The sequence below is a fragment of the Pteronotus mesoamericanus genome, unplaced genomic scaffold (genome assembly GCF_021234165.1).
Source record: "Pteronotus mesoamericanus isolate MK-2021 breed Mesoamerican mustached bat unplaced genomic scaffold, CSHL_Meso_final contig_246, whole genome shotgun sequence".
In the NCBI taxonomy this organism is placed as follows: Eukaryota; Metazoa; Chordata; class Mammalia; order Chiroptera; family Mormoopidae; genus Pteronotus; species Pteronotus mesoamericanus.
The window spans coordinates 1,530,418-1,547,266 of NW_026555104.1; the positions used below are offsets into that span (position 1 = coordinate 1,530,418).

The 16,849-nt window shown below is 53.8% G+C and overlaps 3 protein-coding genes across 3 annotated transcripts in view; all 3 read right to left on the minus strand.

Annotated features, from left to right (window-relative positions):
• The window catches only part of PRKCA (protein kinase C alpha), a 546,763-nt gene that overhangs the window by 25,602 nt on the left and 504,312 nt on the right, over positions 1–16,849 (minus strand). The window lies entirely within an intron of this gene.
• On the minus strand, positions 1,595–1,900 carry LOC129070176 (cytochrome c oxidase subunit 6B1-like). Its single transcript, XM_054572990.1, has one exon. It carries the CDS (start codon positions 1,898–1,900, stop codon positions 1,595–1,597), a length of 306 nt encoding a protein of 101 aa, XP_054428965.1.
• CACNG4 (calcium voltage-gated channel auxiliary subunit gamma 4) overlaps positions 10,255–16,849 on the minus strand; it is a 52,365-nt gene continuing 45,770 nt past the window's right edge. The window contains exons 3-4 of the mRNA XM_054573067.1: positions 13,382–13,522; positions 10,255–10,964 (exon numbers count right to left, since the gene is read on the minus strand). Coding sequence (XP_054429042.1) covers positions 10,426–10,964; positions 13,382–13,522 — 680 coding nt within the window. The 3' untranslated portion in view covers positions 10,255–10,425. The remainder of the gene's footprint in view (positions 10,965–13,381; positions 13,523–16,849) is intronic.

Here is a 16,849-nt window from a genome sequence, read left to right on the forward strand (position 1 = left end):
TGAAAGATGGCGGCTGAAACCTGGACTGAGCAGCTGCTCAGGATACCTGGGTGGGGAGTGGATGGAGGACACTCTGTGTGTGGGCGGCAAGTCACCGCTGGTCCAGGGCAGGGGACCCTGGGGGACCCAGGTGGCTCAGCATTCTGTTCTCATGCTGGGCAGGTCAGTCACCAGAGTGGGGTGAGTGGGTCCTTGTCCTAGAAGTCTGGGGAGCCCAGGATCATGGGCCTGGGGACATCTTGGGGATTCCCTGCCCAGGGCCCCTGGAGCCCACTGCCCAGCTTTTGCCCCAAGCCTCACGACACCCCTAAACCACAAGGACGTTTCCAATGGTTCCTAGCTAGACCTGCCGTGACCTGACACTGCCCAGCATGAAAACGTTATTTTCTTTCTCTCGCTCTTTTTTAAAGATTTTATTTATTTATTTATAGAGAGGGGGAAGGAGGGAGAAAGAGAGGGAAACACTGATATGGGAGAGATATATTGATCTGTTGTCTCTCGCACTCCCCCAGCTGGGGACCTGGCCTGCATCCCAGGCATGTGCTCTGACAGGGAATCGAACCAGTGGCCTCTTGCTTGGCAGGCTGGCACTCAATCCACAGAGCCACGCCAGCCAGGGCGAAGCTATTTTAACTTTAGCACTGCAAGTAGATATGGTGCCATTTGGAGAAATAAAAAGTGTGTTGGATTTCCTGGGGTGGCGGCAGTGGGCATCCAAAGCTCTCCAGCAAGGGGCCTCCGCAGGTCTTGGAAAGCGCCGTGAGTCGGCCCCCTTAGCATCAGCTGCAACCACGCTGCCGGCCCATGGAGAGTCAGACCACGCCTTCCCTCAGTGCAGGGCAGGTTTGTGCCGTGTGCACGGGTCCTCAGTCCTCCAGCCCAGCCAGCAGAAGCATTAAAGATTGATGGCCTCTTCCTTTTGAAGTGGTCCATGTGTAAGCCTACCACGAGGCTGGCAGCACCGGGACTGCAGGCGAGTCTCCTGTCTCTTCCCTGTTTACTAAAAGGTCCTTCAAACACAATGTTTCTGCCCATGGAGGCCACTGCCAGGCTGCCTGCTCAGCGGCATGTCCTGGGAGCTGCGCAGCCCCCATCCCCCATCAGCATCCTCCACAAGGGTCCTGTGCTTCCCAGGAAGGACGGCCTCTTAGGGAGTGGGAACCAGCCCACCAGTGAGGGAGCCGGCAGGCCCAGGGTTGGATCCCTGCTTCGCTGAGGATCAAGTCATTAGCCTTTCTAAGCTGCCTTTCTCTCATCTATAAAGTGAGGGCAATGTGCTGACCCGGAGCTGCTGTAGAATTAGAGATAATGCATTTATCAGCGAAGCCTGCGGTAGCTGCCACCGACTGGATGGTGTGCCCCGCCCCTGCCCCCACCAGATTCACCTGTTGAAGCTCAAACCCCATTGTAATGGTATTTGGAGATGGGGCCTTGGGTGGGTAATTAGGGTTTGGGGTATTTTTTACACTTTTCCAACAAGTACTTATTATTAGTTAAGCCACTGTTCAGTATCCTCAGGTGAGATGTACCCAGGTCCTCCTTCACCTCCCTGGGAGAAGGATGGAAGACAGGGGACAGGTGGGGTGCAGCCAGTTCAGATCTTCCCGGGAAGTGTGCCTTCTGCCCCGCGGTCATCCCAGGCCACTTCCCAGGACATGGGGCAAAGGGACTTGTACACGTGTTGGTACCATTCACACACAGAGACGTCCCGGCCCTTAGCAGTCATTGCCTCCTCACAGTGGCGGAAGTCCAAGTCCTTCCGCCAGCAGTTCCTGGTCTGGTTCTGGTTGGGGAGGCGGCAGTCAAAAGGGATGGTCTTGAAGTTCTTGATTTTGGTCTTGATGTCCTCTGCCAAGTTGCTGACTCCTGAAGACGCCCCTGAAGCCTCACATAGCTCCATGTGACCCTGAGCAAAGATGCCTCTGGGTACTGAGGTTTAGATGAGGTCATGAGGATGGGGCCTCATGATAGGATTAGTGTCCTTCTCAGAAGAGGCCAGAGAGCTTGCTGTCTCTCTTTCTCTGCCATGTGAGGACTCAGTGAGAAGGCCAAAGCCAGGAAGAAGGCTGTCACCGCAACCTAGTCCTCCCGGTTCCCTGATCTAGGACTTCCAGGCTCCGGAGCTGTGCAAATATAAATTTCTGTTGTTAAGGTTGCCCAGGTTATGGTATTTTGTTATGGTAGCCTGACCTGACTCATACAGTAGGCAACAGATCTGGGATGGCTGCTGCTGCTGCTGCTGCTGTTATTATTATTGTTATTATTTATAGACTACAGATGGATCAGCTTTCTCTAATGGGCTATAGGCTTCTGGAGGGTAGGCACAGTGAGACTGTACTACCATATTCTTCCATGTATAATATGCACTTTCTTGCCCAAATTTTTGAGGGAAAAATAAGGATGAATATTATTCATGGGTCGTGCTAATTCCGTATCTATAGAAGTGTTTTTAATTCTTTTATTTCTGCTTATACATTAAAAATGTAACTCTAGAAAGCAGTAACAATATCTGAATGCAAAATAATACCTTAGAATATGACAATCGGTTTTGTTTCTAAATATAAATAAATAGAATTAAAAAATTAAAATGAAAGATTTTTTTTTGTAACTTTTGGCATTATACATGGCAAAATATGGTATGTACTCTTTCTGGGTCCCCTCATAGACCGCCCTGGATCTGGGCCCATTAATGACTGATGGATGGATGGATGGATGGACAGATTGACTGAAAGAAGAAGGAGACAGAAGCTCAAATAATTCACTCCACCAGATGATCCAAAGGACATTTCTATGTGGCTCAAAGCCACTGGGACATAAGACATGGCAGCTAGGGCAGCCCTGGGGCAGCTTGGACCAATGGCTAATTGGATTAACTTGCCTCCAGTCACTGAGCGACACCCCACGAGGGCACCACTGTCACCTCTGTGGTTGAGTTCAAAAGGAAGCAGCCTCTTGAGACAGGACATTTTCTACGGTCTTCAAAGTAGATATGCCATACTAAGCTGATCAGGAGATGTCTGTGTTTTTCTCATCCAGACGAACCAGTTTTCATTTGTCCCAAATGACTTCTCTTTTCCCAAGAAGGCCCAGGCATAACCAGGGGAGGGAAAACATCCCCTGGAGGTGGGCCTCATTCAGAGCTGGGACCAGGGCGCCCCTGGGTGAGGGCTCCCTTTGGCAACGTGCTCCTCTAGTTTTGAGCTCAGGCTTAATTAGCCTAAGAAATGGCCGTGGGTGTTCAATCTTAAGATACTGTAAAAAACCAAGGTGTCACCCAATTAGTCCCAACCTCTTTGTACCTCTTTGTCTGCCTCCTTGCACCGTTCAACTGGGACCCTCTGTTGCATTAGTCTCGCTGCCCCCAGTTCCACCCCAAGCTTCTGCCCAGGGGACTCAGAGCTCTTCCATCTTTAAAGCCAATGATCACATGACGCTGACCTCTGCTTCCATCATCACATCTTTGTCTCCAACTCTCCTGCCTTCCTCTTCCTGTTATACAAACACTTGTGGTTCCATTGATAATCCAGGAAAATCTCCCCATCTCAACATTCTTCATTGAATCACATCTGCAAGGTCCCTGTTGCCATGTAAGGCGACATAGGGACAGGCTCCAAGGATCGGGACTTGGACATTTATGGGGACATTATTCTGCCTATGACAGGCATCGATTTACCACTTGCTTGATCTTCTCTGGCCTCACCTGCGGCGCAGGGGCAGGCCTGGTGGAGACGGCAGGCGAGGTTGGAAGAGGACTGGGCGCTCCCGGGAGGGAAAAGCTAGAAGGAGAAGGGGCTGAGCGAACGGAGGGCGTCGGCGAGGGTGAGTTTAAGTGGTGACTGGCCGTGCTTGGGCTCTTTGGGATGCCCTGCAACCAGGAGGGGTCAGTATAGTGGGAGAAGACGGAGAGGGCGAGGCCGGAAGGGCTTTGTGGTGCAGAGAACAGAGGTGGTGCTGGTGAGGGGGTGAGGGGACTGGGAAGACTGGGAGCTGTGGTCAGAGAGGAGGACAATGGCTCTGAAGATCACAGCGGGGTACAGTCGGGGTGATGGCGAGATCCAGGTAGGAAAGGAAGGTCAGCGAAGGCGAGGAGGCCAGATGGCCAGTGGCAGTGAGCTCAGGTAGTCAATGGCGGTAAGAAGGTCGGATGGCCAACAGAGCCTAGAAGGCAGGAGAGCTGCGAGGCCAGGGAGCTGGAGTGGTTGGCCCCACAGACGTTGGTGTGGCTCAGCGTGATGGTGGCAGAACTTGGGATACAGAGGAAGGCTTTGAGCCAGCAGTGAAGTCTTTAGTGAATATGGAAGAGCGGCCAAGAAGGAGTTGGGGCGATGACAGTGGCTGAGAAAGGGTTCAGGATGGTCTCCCTAGGCCCTCATCGAAGGCTTTGCTGCAGGAGGGTGGAGGGGTAATGGTTTGGCAGTATCAGCGTTCCCTCCACTCCCCTGTCCTACAATTACAAGTCCAAGGACTTGAGTTCATAACCTCTTCTGATCACAGACTTCTGTTCCTGAGTTGCACCAGCAGTTTTGTTGGAAGCTGCAAGTTTAAAAATATCTATGTCAGGTGTACCTGCCCCCGTCTCCCTCTGGGTCCTAAGGTCCCTCAGGTCCTCGTTCTCCCTTTCCAGCTCCACACCTCCTAGGATCGAGTACGGGACTGGGCAGCCAGGAGTGTTATATCGGGGACCTGGGCAGGGAACTCCCACAGCAGAGTGGGTAGCTCTCACCAGGAGGACTGGGCAAAGGAGTGTCCCTGGGAGAGAGGATGGGCCGATCTATCTCGGCAGGCGGAAGGAGACCTCCAAAAGGAGGTGTCTGGATGCGGGGAGTTGCAGAGGACCCAGTGGAGGTGGTGGGTGGAGAAGAAGCCTAGAGCCAGGTGAGGGTCCTAGAGAGACTAGGAAGGCAGACTGCATCTTCCAAAAATAGCCACAGCAATATTTCTGCTCCTACATGTCCTTCTAGAACCTTGTCATGCCTCATCAACAGGTGGAGCCTATTTCTTCTCACCTTGAACTCAAGTAGGCTTTGAGAGTTCTAGCCCTTGAAGGATAGCAAGGGTGACTCCATGTGACTTCTGAGACTTCCACCTCTCTCTTGCTCTGGGACACTCGCCCTTGAACCCAGCCACCATGCCATGAGGAACCTCAGGCCACCCAGAGAGGCCACGTGTAGACATTCAGGCCAAGAGCTGCAGCGGAGGCCTTTGCCCAGAGCCAGCATCAGCCGCCAGAGCATGTGAGAGCTCAGGAGACTCCAGTCTGCAGCCATTGAGATTTCCAGCCGAGGCCCCAGACACTGTGGAGCACAGATAAGCCATCCTGACCCAGTCAAGTAGAGATAAGAATCCTGACCAAATTTAGTGACTGTTTCCTGCCACTGAGTTCTGGTGTATTTGTTACACAGCCCTACTAATGGATACAGTCAGTCATGAAAAGGAATTACATTTTGTGAGGCTGAGGAATGGCTAAATGGAAGGCCTGGTGCAATGAAGCAGCCCCAGTCTTCCAAGAGGAACTGGGCCGGGAGAGGGGGGAGGGGAGGCTGTTATCCCAGGGCCCAGACACCCAGGCATGTATAGAGACGAGGTCGTGACTGTGTTTGGAGGTTGACAAGGAGTCTGATCTCTGCATCAGTCTCTCGGGTAGCTGGCCAAGAGTTCGTAGTGAGATGTCAGATCGTAACTAAATGCATCCTGAGTATCTTTGTCCCAATTCAGGTGCCATTTACCGTCTAGGGAGCAGATAAGGCGCACCCAGCAACAGGACACCAGTTAGATAAGTGGTGATATCTCTGCAGCCTTTGAATATTATGTTTTTGAGGAATATTTAAGGATGTAGGGAGATTCTCATGAGGCAAAACTGAACCAATGCAGGGGATTAAGCCACACCGTGCACTGCAATGTGAGTGCACTGCAATGTGAGCCGTGTTTACGTCTTGGGTGGTAGGATTTCATGATACTGTTTTTTTCTTTCACTTTTATGTATTTTTCAGATATTTTTAAGGTAAAATGTAATACTTTTTTGGAATTAGAAAAACGTAAGTACTATTTGTTTTAAAAAGAACCTGGCTATTTACAATTTAATTTGTGGATCCTGGCAAATCCACAAAGGTTACTGCATCTCTGAGAACACTTATCAGGGGACAAAGGTCTGGGTGAAGGTCCCTCCAAGCTTCTTCTCCTGCAATTCTAAGCACAGAGATGCGGGTTCCTAACCCTTTGCAATCACAGATTTCTGTGCCTGAGGTTGCGCAGGCAGTTTTGTTGGAAGCTGCAAGTTTTAAAATATCTGTCTCAGGTGTGTCTGTCTCATCTCCCTCTCTGGGTTCTAGAGTCCCTGAGCACCTCTTTCTCCCCTCTGTCCCGCCCCTGCCCCTCATCTCTAGGGCTGGGCAGCCAGGGGTGCTATATTAGGAACCGATGCAGGAGCTGCAGTGCTGTGGCTGGTTCTGAGCGCTCTGCGGGAGGCCGCCCCTCCCCCCACCTTTATTCCTTCCCCTCAGGTCTCTTCTCTTTGCCAGCCCCACACTAGGGACCCATGAGGAGACAACTGCCCTGCGGCCCTGCTCCCAGGGCACCTGACAGGGGTCGGGACTAGGCCTTTGCAGCCTGCATTGCTGGTGTGGGACCAGGAACGCCCCCGTGGGGCTTGGGGGTCGCAGGGCCTGCAAAGAAGCCACGGCCACATGGCTGCCTTGACCCCTGAGCGCAGAAATGAAAGGGCATCAGCCAGGGAAGCAGCCAGAGGAGGACCCCTCTCCAGGGAGCGGGAGCACCATGCAGCACCTGGACCAGCTGGATGACAGGCTTTCCCCAGGCCAAAGTGCTGTGGGCACGACACCCCAGGGGGTTGTTCTAGAACAATCCATTTTAGCAAACTTCTTGGGTGTTATTAGTCAACAAACACTCCTGAAAGCTCACTCTAAAGCCAGTCTCCTGGCTGGGGTATTTCTGAATGTTTCTTTCCTGAAGTTGAAGTTGAATTCATCGCCCACCAACCCTGGGAGGGAAGTGTTACCTTCCTCATTGGACCAAAGGATCTGAGAGAGGTTGAGCGACTTGCCCTGTGCCTCCTACAGGTGACCGGAGGGTGTGATCCCATCTTTCTGGCTCGCGGCAACTTCGCTGCCCACTCATGGCAGCTGCCTAGGTGTGAGCGGTGGGGAGAAGGCCCCAGAGCAGGGAGGCCCTGTGTTAAGCTGGGCCAGGTTTCTGGACTTATTCTCCTGCCTCTACCCCACCCTGGGACAGGAGCCCGGTTTCCCATTTCCTTCTTCAACTCCCAGCTTCTGTTTCCAAAACTGTAGACTCAAGAGAGGCAGAAAGTAAAATGTATTGCAGGGAAAGGAAATACTGGGAATAAATAAATGAGGTTTCTTACCATGTCCACAGTTGAGAGGCAAATACCAAAAAGCCTCACTGCGGCCTTGCACAAGTGACCTCATCCTTTTGTGCCTCAGTTTCCCCCACTGTAAAATCAGGCTAGTGAGTGATCCGACATTTTTGACCAGATCATCCTTGGTGGGTGGGCGTAGGGGCTGTTCTGTGCACTGTAGGATCTTTAGCAGCACCCTTATCTTCCACTCTGTAGATGCCAGTAGCACCCACCTTCCAGGTTGTGACAACCAAAAATGTCTCCAGACATTGGCACCTATCCCCTGGGGAGCAAAATTGCTTCCACTTGAAAACCACTGGATCCGTGGTTCTGAGGCCTGGCTTGTTCAGCTGCCCAAACTTCGTCTGTCCATCCTCTGGCCCGTCTGTGAAAAGGCGCCTCGATGGCACCACCCAGAAGTCTGAACCCAGCAGGCAGCGCCGGGCAGGGGACCAGTGGCCCAGATGAAAGCCAGAGAAACTGGCCTCGATCAGCAGGGAGTCCACCCCTCCCTCTTCTCCAGGGGGGTCCACAGCATCCCCCAGACTCAGGGACACAGTTGACCCTAAGTACCCTCAAAGGCTTGAGGGGAGCTCTCCCCCTCCCCCCACATCAGGAAGAGAACATTTTAAAAATCTTTTTATTTAATTAAAAAAAAGACAGAACAACCCAAAACCAGTAGTAGGTACAGGATTCACAGGTGCTTAATTGGTGAAACACACAGGGGTGGTTGGAGAGGGTGGTGCGGAGATGGCACAGCCACCACGTCGCCCCTCGGTCGCAAGGTCTCGGCCTGACGGGGGCAGGGGCTGCCGCGTTCGCTCCTCCCCCGGCCAGCCCCGCTGAGACGCCGCGAGAAGTGAACGGGAACCAGAGCTGAGGGTCCCTCCCGGAGCCTGGGGTAGGGTGTGTGGAGAAAGGCTGTGAAGACCAGGGGTCCAAGGCTGTTCTGCTCCCTGCTCTTTGTCGCTTCTTTCTACTCTCTCGGTCTCTAGAGTGGGCTCCGTCTTCCCTGCCTGGGACTGGGCCAGAGGTAGGATTCGTTGGAACACAGCTTTCTCCATGAAATGACAGAAACTTCCGGGGGAGCAGGGATGGGAGGTGGAGCAGTGACTTATGTGGAGGAAACAGCAAAGCTGCCTTGCTTTTGGAAGTGACAGGAGAACCTTGGGGCCTTGCTGGGTGATGGGTCCCCAGATTTTGCCCCCTTCCTTCTAGCCAGAAGGATGGTGTCATGGGGTAGCAGGGTAAGGGTGGCCAGGGGTTGGGGCAGGGCAGCTGGGGTTGGCCCACAGCAGCAGTGGCGCCTCCAGTGTTCACTGCGGCACATGCGTGGACAGACCACCTCCCAGAGCCAACCTCAGAGGGACCGAGGGTTCCAAGCAAGCACGCAGGGGCCTGGCACGCGGCGCCTCGGCGCACCAGCACGCAGGGCTGGCCGGCGGGGGCCGGAGCTGGGACAGGTGGAGATTTCCTTTCTGGGGGCCAAAGGAGGATGGCAATGACCTTGACCTAGATCTGAACTCCCAGGGGCCCAGTTCACCCAGGGGGTCTGTGAGCAAGTGGCTGAGGTAAGAATTTGCTTGTCACTTCTAAGTATGACAGCTACTGGGGTCACAGATGACTGCTCCAGATCAGATTCCCAAGTCTCCAAAAGTAAGAAAGGATATGTTGTTAGAAAGCACATGTAGTTTTCATATAAAAGAGGGTAAGCTCCATGTTCCAGAAAGTGTTTCTTCTGAACCCGAACATGCTTCCATGTTCTCTGCTGACTTGGGGGTGGCTATTGGGGAGGGTGGGAAAATGGTTGGAAAAAACGTCAAACAGGGAACCGGTCTCCTCGGTTCCAGGCGCTGAGCTGTCCCTCGTGAGGAGGAAGAAAATCACAGCGTGGCCCTTCACCCACTTCTCGCTGAGCCCTTTCAGGGGTGGCAGAATAAATTACAACGAGTGGAGCCGGGGGAGGTGTTCTGCTACTTTTTAAGATGAGGAAATGAATGTAACTCGCTCTCCTGGTGTTTATTTGCAATAAATCATGACAACAACCACCTAGGAAATGGACGTTTGTTCTCTGATTTTTTGGTTACTGTTTGTCCTTGGGTCTGTCCAGAAGTTCAGGCTCCTGTCGCCAAACATCAGTGTGTGTGGCACATCTGTCCCACCCTCTCTCCCAGGAGGGACAAGCGAGCAGCTCCTCAGGCCAGAGGGGCAGGATGCAGCGAGAGACCACAGGGCTGCCTTCCTCTGACCCATGGAACCTTCGGACTCTCAAGCACAGTCAGTATGTTCTGCCCTTTCTGTGTGAGGCAGTAACTTCCAGGAGCAGATGGGAAAGCCAGCAGCAGACTCTGACTTCTACCTCACGCCCAGGCCAGCGAAGGCCTCCCGCTCTGTGGATTCCTCCACAGGCCTCTGTCTCCTCGGGTTGAGGGGAGCTGGCCCCAGGATAGCACAAAGCCCAAAGCACCAGCTGGCTTCAGGGCTTCCTCCTCAGGATCACGGTCACTTTGACAACAGGCCAATGCCAGAGAGAGAGAGACAGACAGACGGATAGGCAGGAAGGAAGGGGCAAGCTTCAGCTTCCACATTTCTGGCTCCCAGGCACGGAAACCTCAGGTTAGAAAGCAGCTGACCAGTGTCCTAAGGCCCCTATGTGCCCAGCCAGTGGCCTCTCAGTGGCCCAGTGCCCAGGCAGGGAGGGAAGGCCCTGAAAGCCGGTACTTCCGGAAATATTTGTTTCCAAGAGGAGAGAATGGCTCAATTTTGTTTTCTCGGGTTCATGAAGGCTGGGCAGCCTCAGGAGCGTGTTTGGGACTCCTGGGAGATTTCAGGACCCAGGGCATCAAAACACCCTTTTGGGGGGTAAAGTCAGCCTTCCGCTTCTGATTCCAGTCTCCTGACGCTTTGTGCCAAGCCAGCCCACAACACAGCTAGAGACCAGGGAGGGTTGGGTTTGGTTGCAGTCCATGGCCGGTCTATCTGAAGGGTTTGGTGCCCTCATGTGGGAACCAAACAGCCGTTTTGGGGAGAGGCTGGTGCTAAGAAAGGGGTGCTCACACGGGGGTGGTCCGCCGGTTCAACATGCTGACGTGCAAGCCTTCCTTCAGGTCCTGCTGGAAGAAGTCGTGCACCTGCAGGAAGCTGGCCTCCTGGCTTGGGCTGTAGCTGGCGGCGGTTGTCACCTTGAGGGGCTCCCGGGACAGCGTGTACATGGACAGCTCGCCCATGGGGATGGCCCCTGTGATCTTCAGGCCCACCGGTGACGCGTCCCTGGAGGGCGAGGCGTCGGTGGACCTGGAGCTGGACCGAGAGCGCCGTCGCCGGTACCTGTAGCTGGGCATCCTGGCGTAGGGGGACGAAGAGGGAGCCTTAAGGAACTCCCGTTTGGTCTTAAATCTCAACTCTTTATTTTTCTCAATGTAAATGTTCACGGCCAGGACACCCACCGTCTCGGCCACAATGAACGACAGGGCTCCAAAGTAGAAAGACCAGCCGTAGTTGTAATGGTTTTTTTTGTCTTCATCGCGCTTGTCGCTTGGGTCGCCCGTGTTGCTGGAAATGTAGACAATGATGCCTATGATGTTACTGAGGCCTGAAAGAGAAGGAGCAGAGGGGGCGGGAGGGGAGAGGCAGAAGTCAGACCCACAGGGCTCAGGGGACGGGGTGGGGGAGGGGCTGGTGGCCACTCCCTGCTGGGATGGGTATTGCTGGTGGCTAACTTGTCTTTTAAGTGCCTAATTTAAAAAAAAAGATTTTATTTATTCATTTTTAGAGAGAAGGGAAGGGAAAGTGACAGAAAGGGAGAGAAACATCGATAGGTCACCTTTCCCAACCCCCCAACTGGGGACGCAGGCAGCAACCCAGGCATGTGCCCTGACCAGGAATCAAACCAGTGACATATTGGTTCACAGGCTGGCACTCAATCCACTGAGCCACACAAGCCGGGGCTAATGTACCTAATTTTGAGTGGATAACAAAGTACAAAGTTCTGATGAGATATACAATAAAGCACAGGCTCTTAGCTACCCAGTTCCGCTCCTGAAGTTGGCTGCTGTTAATTGTATTTCTTTTTTTAAATTTTATTTATTTTTCTTTTAATCCTTACTCAAGGATATATTTATTGATTTTAGAGAGAGAGAAAGAGTGGGGTCAGGTGGGGGAAGGGGAGAGAGAAACACTGGTGTAAGAGCAACATCGATCAGTTGCCTCCACTATGCACCGACTGGGGATTTGAATGCACAACATTCGGTGTACAGGACCATGCTCCAGCCAACTGAGCCACCCATTTGGGACTGTCTTTCTTATATTGTTCTTACATCTAGTCTTATTTGTTCTCTCTCTCTCTCTGACACACAAAGGCAAACACACAAGTCTATTTTTTTTCTCCGCACAATACTCTGTGGCCCCTTGCCTTTCCATTCCAGTCCACCTGAGAGGCAGTTCATATCAGGACGTGAAGTGCTGTCTCTGTCTGTCTAACTGCTATAGCACCTGCTGCCTGGGCATCCAACCAGGCCTCTGCTGTGGGTGTTTAGGGACTTCCTGACCTGCTACATCCAAGGTGCCAGGGACATCTTTGTGTCCACACCATTCCATGTGCGCATGTGTACAACTGTGGGGCGAATTCCTTGCAGAGAGACTGCGCCTCATTGGGTATGTGCATTTGGACACTTAGAAAAAAACTTTTATTTTGGGATTCTTTGAGATTTATTGGAAAGTTGGGAAGATAGTACAGAGAACTCCTTCCTAACTCCCCACCCGGTTTCCCTATTAACGTATTACCACGTACATGTGTCACAACCAGAAAACCCAACTGGCACATTACTATTCACTACTTTCCAGACTTTACTCAGATTTCACAGGGTTTCTGCAAATATCCTTTTTTTTTTGGTTTCAGGATCATCCAGGACACTGTGGCATGTAATGTTTTGAATTCAGAGTCTCTGTCCCAGTGCCCTCCACAGGGACACCCAATGTCTCAACAATATTATCAAATGTCTGGATTTTTGCAATCAGGGAGGGGTGAACTATAGACATGATTGTTGTATTTATGTGATTCTCTCTTATTATAAGTAAGGTTGAGCAGAGCCAAGCTTCCTGGGTTTCAATCTTGGTTTTACCAACTATCAACTGTGAGACTTTGGGCAAATTACTCACCTCCCCATGCATCCATGTCCTTATGTACAAAATGGGAATGCCATGGTGTGCACTTTGCAGGGCAGACGTGAGCATTAAGTGAGCGAGTGCACACAGCGCTTACAGCAGCGCCCGGCCCACAGTGAGTATGCTCTGGGTTCTGTGAGAGTCTGTGGTGTTCTGTTGTCCACGCACCGCCACGTCCTTTATCCATTTTCCTGCAGCCCTGATCCCCATGTGGAGGGGTATGAATACTTCTTGCTAAGGGGACCAGGGACCCTGCCCCAGGCAAGCCAGTTGTAGGTTTTAACCCTAAACACAGGCTCTCTGTCCAACACACGCACAGGCCACAGTTCTCAGACACACATACACACACCCACCCCCCTCACAGTTCTCCCCGAGCCCCCTTGCTCACCCTGCCCCAGGCATGCTGGGCTTCTCTTCTCCTCCTGCACCCAGCGGGCCCTGTGCCCCTCACCCTGTCTCTACCTGGCCAGCTCTTTCAGTTCTTGGTGTCTGTGAGTCCCTTTGAGTTCCCCTCAGACCCCCCAACTTAGCCAGGTACCCCTGTTACAGGCTTGTGAGGCCAAGTACTGCCCCTGTGTGGCACTTTCCACACCTGGACTTAATTATTTTTTATTGAGGTTAAATTCACATAAAATTAACCCTTTAAAGGATGCAATTCAGTGGCATGTAGTCCATTCACAATGTTGTGCAACCACCACCTTTATCTAGTTCCAGAACATTTTGTCACCCTCAAAAGGTGACCCTGTTGAGCAGTTTGCTCCCCACATCTTGCCCCAGCCCCCAATGCACCTGGACTTTTGAAGTTAATCACACACAGAGACCAGGAGACCAGAGTGGGTGGCTCACCTGCAGCCACAAAGAGGATGCCGGCACTGAGGACGATGTTGTTCTTGCGGCTGTAGAACCTCCCGGCAGCGATGCAGAGCCCACCGAGCAGGAGCAGGATGGTGCTGAGGATGGGGAAGACGCTGGAGGCACGCACAATGCCTGAGCCAGTCGGGAAAGAGAGCAGAGAGGGCGGTGAGACCGGCCGCCAGCTCCCAGCCACGGCGTCGGCCAGGGGCCCTGGAGACCTCAAGGCCCAGCCCCCTGGACTTTGACTATTCCCATCGGGCCCTATGGACCGCGATGTGTTCAAAGCTGGGGCGGGATGCAGGCAGCTGGACTAGCTCGAAGTGACGGCCTGCCTTGCTGGTCACACCAAGTGGGCTGAAGTCATGTCTCACTCAGGCTCTCCCTAGGTGTGAGTCACCCTTCTGCCAGCCAGAAGGGAGGGGAGCCCCTCCATGGCACCAGGGAGGCCACAGTGACAGCTGTGAAAACTCTGGACTGCCTCCCATTCGGTCCCACAGCCCGCTGAGGGACACAGTGTCCATGGAGCCTCTGGAAGGCTGGGAAGACATCTCCTCACAGAGGCGCTCCGATGGGCAGCTGAGGACACAGGCTTTGGAACTCGGTGGGTCAGGGGACAGGCTGTGCTCTGTGACATGCTGGCTGCTGGCCGTGTGGCCTTGGTCAAGTCACTTCACCTCTAAAACTGAGTTTTCCCATTTGTGGAATGCAGTTCCTAAGAGTACCTACATCCTATGGTTGGTTTTATATGAATAGGGACTTAGCACAGGGCCTGGCCATAGCATGAACTTCCAAAGTGACAGCCTTTATCTCTGCTGTCATTATCATGGTCATCACCCCCAGTGACAGATGAGGACGTGAAAGCTCAGGACCTCCTGGGGGCACAGAGAAGGAGGCAGCCGGCCAGAGGGACACATGTGGACTGTGGCGTCCAGCAGAGATGGATTTGCACCCTTGCTCTGCCATTATGACCTGGGTTGAGTAGTAATACCTGCCTGTAAGGGGTTGAAATGTGGCCCCCAAAAGATATGTCCAGGTCCTAACCACCGGTACCTATGAATGGGAGCTTATTTGGAAAAAAGGTCTTTGCAGATATTATATTAAGGATCTTGAAATGACAGCATTCTAGATTAGGCTGGGCCTTAAATCCAATGCCGAGTGCTCTTACAGGAAGAGAGAAGACCTAACAGAAGAGGAGACACGCAGGGCAGAGGCTGTGGAAAGATGGAGGCCAAGAAAGGAGAGATGCAGCCCCAAGTTGCAGAGGGCTGGGAGCCACCAGAAGCTGGGAGCCACAAGGAAAGATTCTCCCCTTGAGCCTTGGAGGGAGTGTCCACTGACTGAAGATTCCTGGCCTTCACACTGTAAGAAGGTGAATTCCTGTTGTTTTGGTAATTTATTACGATAGCTCTAGAGAAAGGGTACCCTGCCTGTGAGGGTTGTTGCAAGAATCTGATGAAATGAGGTTCATAAAGGACTTAGTAGGGGCTTGGGAATGTGGGTCCCTCTTCCTTAGCATCTGGCCGGGAGGGCAGGAGGACGGGAGGGGGGGACGTGAAGAGGGGCCCCGAGCTCGGCCTCCTGATGTGTCTGCATGTCTCCAGCCCAGCAGAAATCTCCCGACGTGGACCCTTGGTGGCCCTGGCAGGGGACAGTGAGCCGGGAGCGCTGGCAGATGCCAACCTCCTGAGCCAGCTGAGCCAGTGTGTGGAGTTTCAGCCTCTGAAGACAGCGTTTGTCTCCTCTCCTGTAAGCCCACCAGTGTGTACCCCTGCTTCACAGAGAGTGGTTTGTTCGCGGCATTAAATGAAGCTCTTCTCTCCACAACCTCCTCTCACTCCCTGTTTTTTTTCTCACAGCCGCAGGCTCTGGGAGGAGTTTTCCTGTGGGCTTCTGAAACGTGCCTCTGCGCTGTGTGGGCCAGAAAAGCCAGCGTCAGGGCTCCCTGGATGCCTGCATCCTGCCGGCGGCTCAGGGGGGTGGACAGAAGGGAGCCCGGTGCCTTGGGTTGCTGAGGTCAGGCCTGGCTCAGGGCCATCTCGCCTGCCCAGGTAAGTCATGTGAGCATATGTCCTTTGCCCCGTGGCCTCACTCCAGAGATCTGGGTGTGCAGACACCAGCCGGGGTTGTTGTGGACAGTGGGGCAGGCTGGGATTGCACCGGGCTGGGGGACAAACAGGGCTGTTGTCCAGCCGATGTCCTGTGGCCAGGCACGCCCTGCGGCCCCGATACCAGCACTCTGAGGCTCAGCACTGACGTCATCTCCCTACCTGGAAATGTGGAACCCGGAAAAGGGGCGCCAGGCCCCGGGCAAGATGCTCAGGAGGCCCTGGGGCCAGTGGGGCAGGTAGAAAAGTGATCCCTGCCGCCCCACACCTGCCTGTGGATCTGCAAACGAGAGGGGGCATCGCCAGAGCCCAAAGGCTGGCGGGAAGCCCTGTGACAGTGACTAGCTCAACGAAGCCCGGTTCTCTGGAAGGGCTTCAGGACGCACGGCTCGGGGGTTGACTCGGTTCTTGAGCTGCTGAAGGTGGGCTGTGAGGAGCATGCCCTTGGCCCTGGCCCTGCTGGGGCTGGTGCCCCACGCCTGGACAGCCGAGCTGCAGCTCCAGCAGGCTCTCCCGCAGGCAGTCCGCTGTGGAACCTTCTGTGCCCTTCTTTGACACCCGTTCTCCATTGGGCTGTCAGCACCAGGAAGGCAGAGCTCTGTTCGCTGCTGTGTGCCACACGCGCACAACAGTGCCTGGCACGTGGCAGGCTCACAATAGCTTAAATAAGTGGAGAAATGAATTCCCATGAACGCGTGTCTCCCACAATCATCAGCCCCACCGTTCTCTCTCTCCTGTGCTTCTACATACTTTTGGGATCAATCGTCCAGACAAAGGCCACAGGAGTGCATACTGGGGCCCATGGTGTCCTAGGAAACACAGGGTAGGTGGCTGCGGCAACCGTGACCTTGGCCTGTCCTGCAACACTGCCCACTCCCTCTGGCTCCAGGCTCACAGGTACCTGCCCTCTGGCGCTCAGTGTCTGCAGCCCGAGTGGAAAAGACCCTCCTTGTTGGAGAATCGACTCTGCCCTCCACCCCGATTCTTTCAGCAGCTGGAGAGCACAGGCCCCAAATCCGTCACCCCTTCTCTTCCTGGGGAGCCTCCGGCCTTGTTGATGACCCTGGCTGGTCTCCCTGTAGAACATTTCCTTCCCCAAAGACCTTTAACTGCTGTTGTGCTGTCCCCTCCTTTTATTTGGGAAAGTCACTGCTGGGCCCGCTGGGCCCTGGGGCACCGCTGGTGGGGCGTGAGGACAGCAGGAGCCGGGGCTGGATGGCGACTGGATGGCGGCACACTCCTGGTTCCGCCCCTCGGGTCCTCCTGCCCCTACTCTGTCCTGCTCCAGGCAGGGGGGCTGAGCTGCAGATAAGTCATCGGGCTCCCTGGACTCCAGCTTCGGGAGCCCCGTGCA

Excerpts from the sequence above, each read along its gene's own strand:
- LOC129070176 (XM_054572990.1), bottom strand. The coding sequence starts at position 1,900 with ATGGAGCTATGTGAGGCTTCAGGGGCGTCTTCAGGAGTCAGCAACTTG.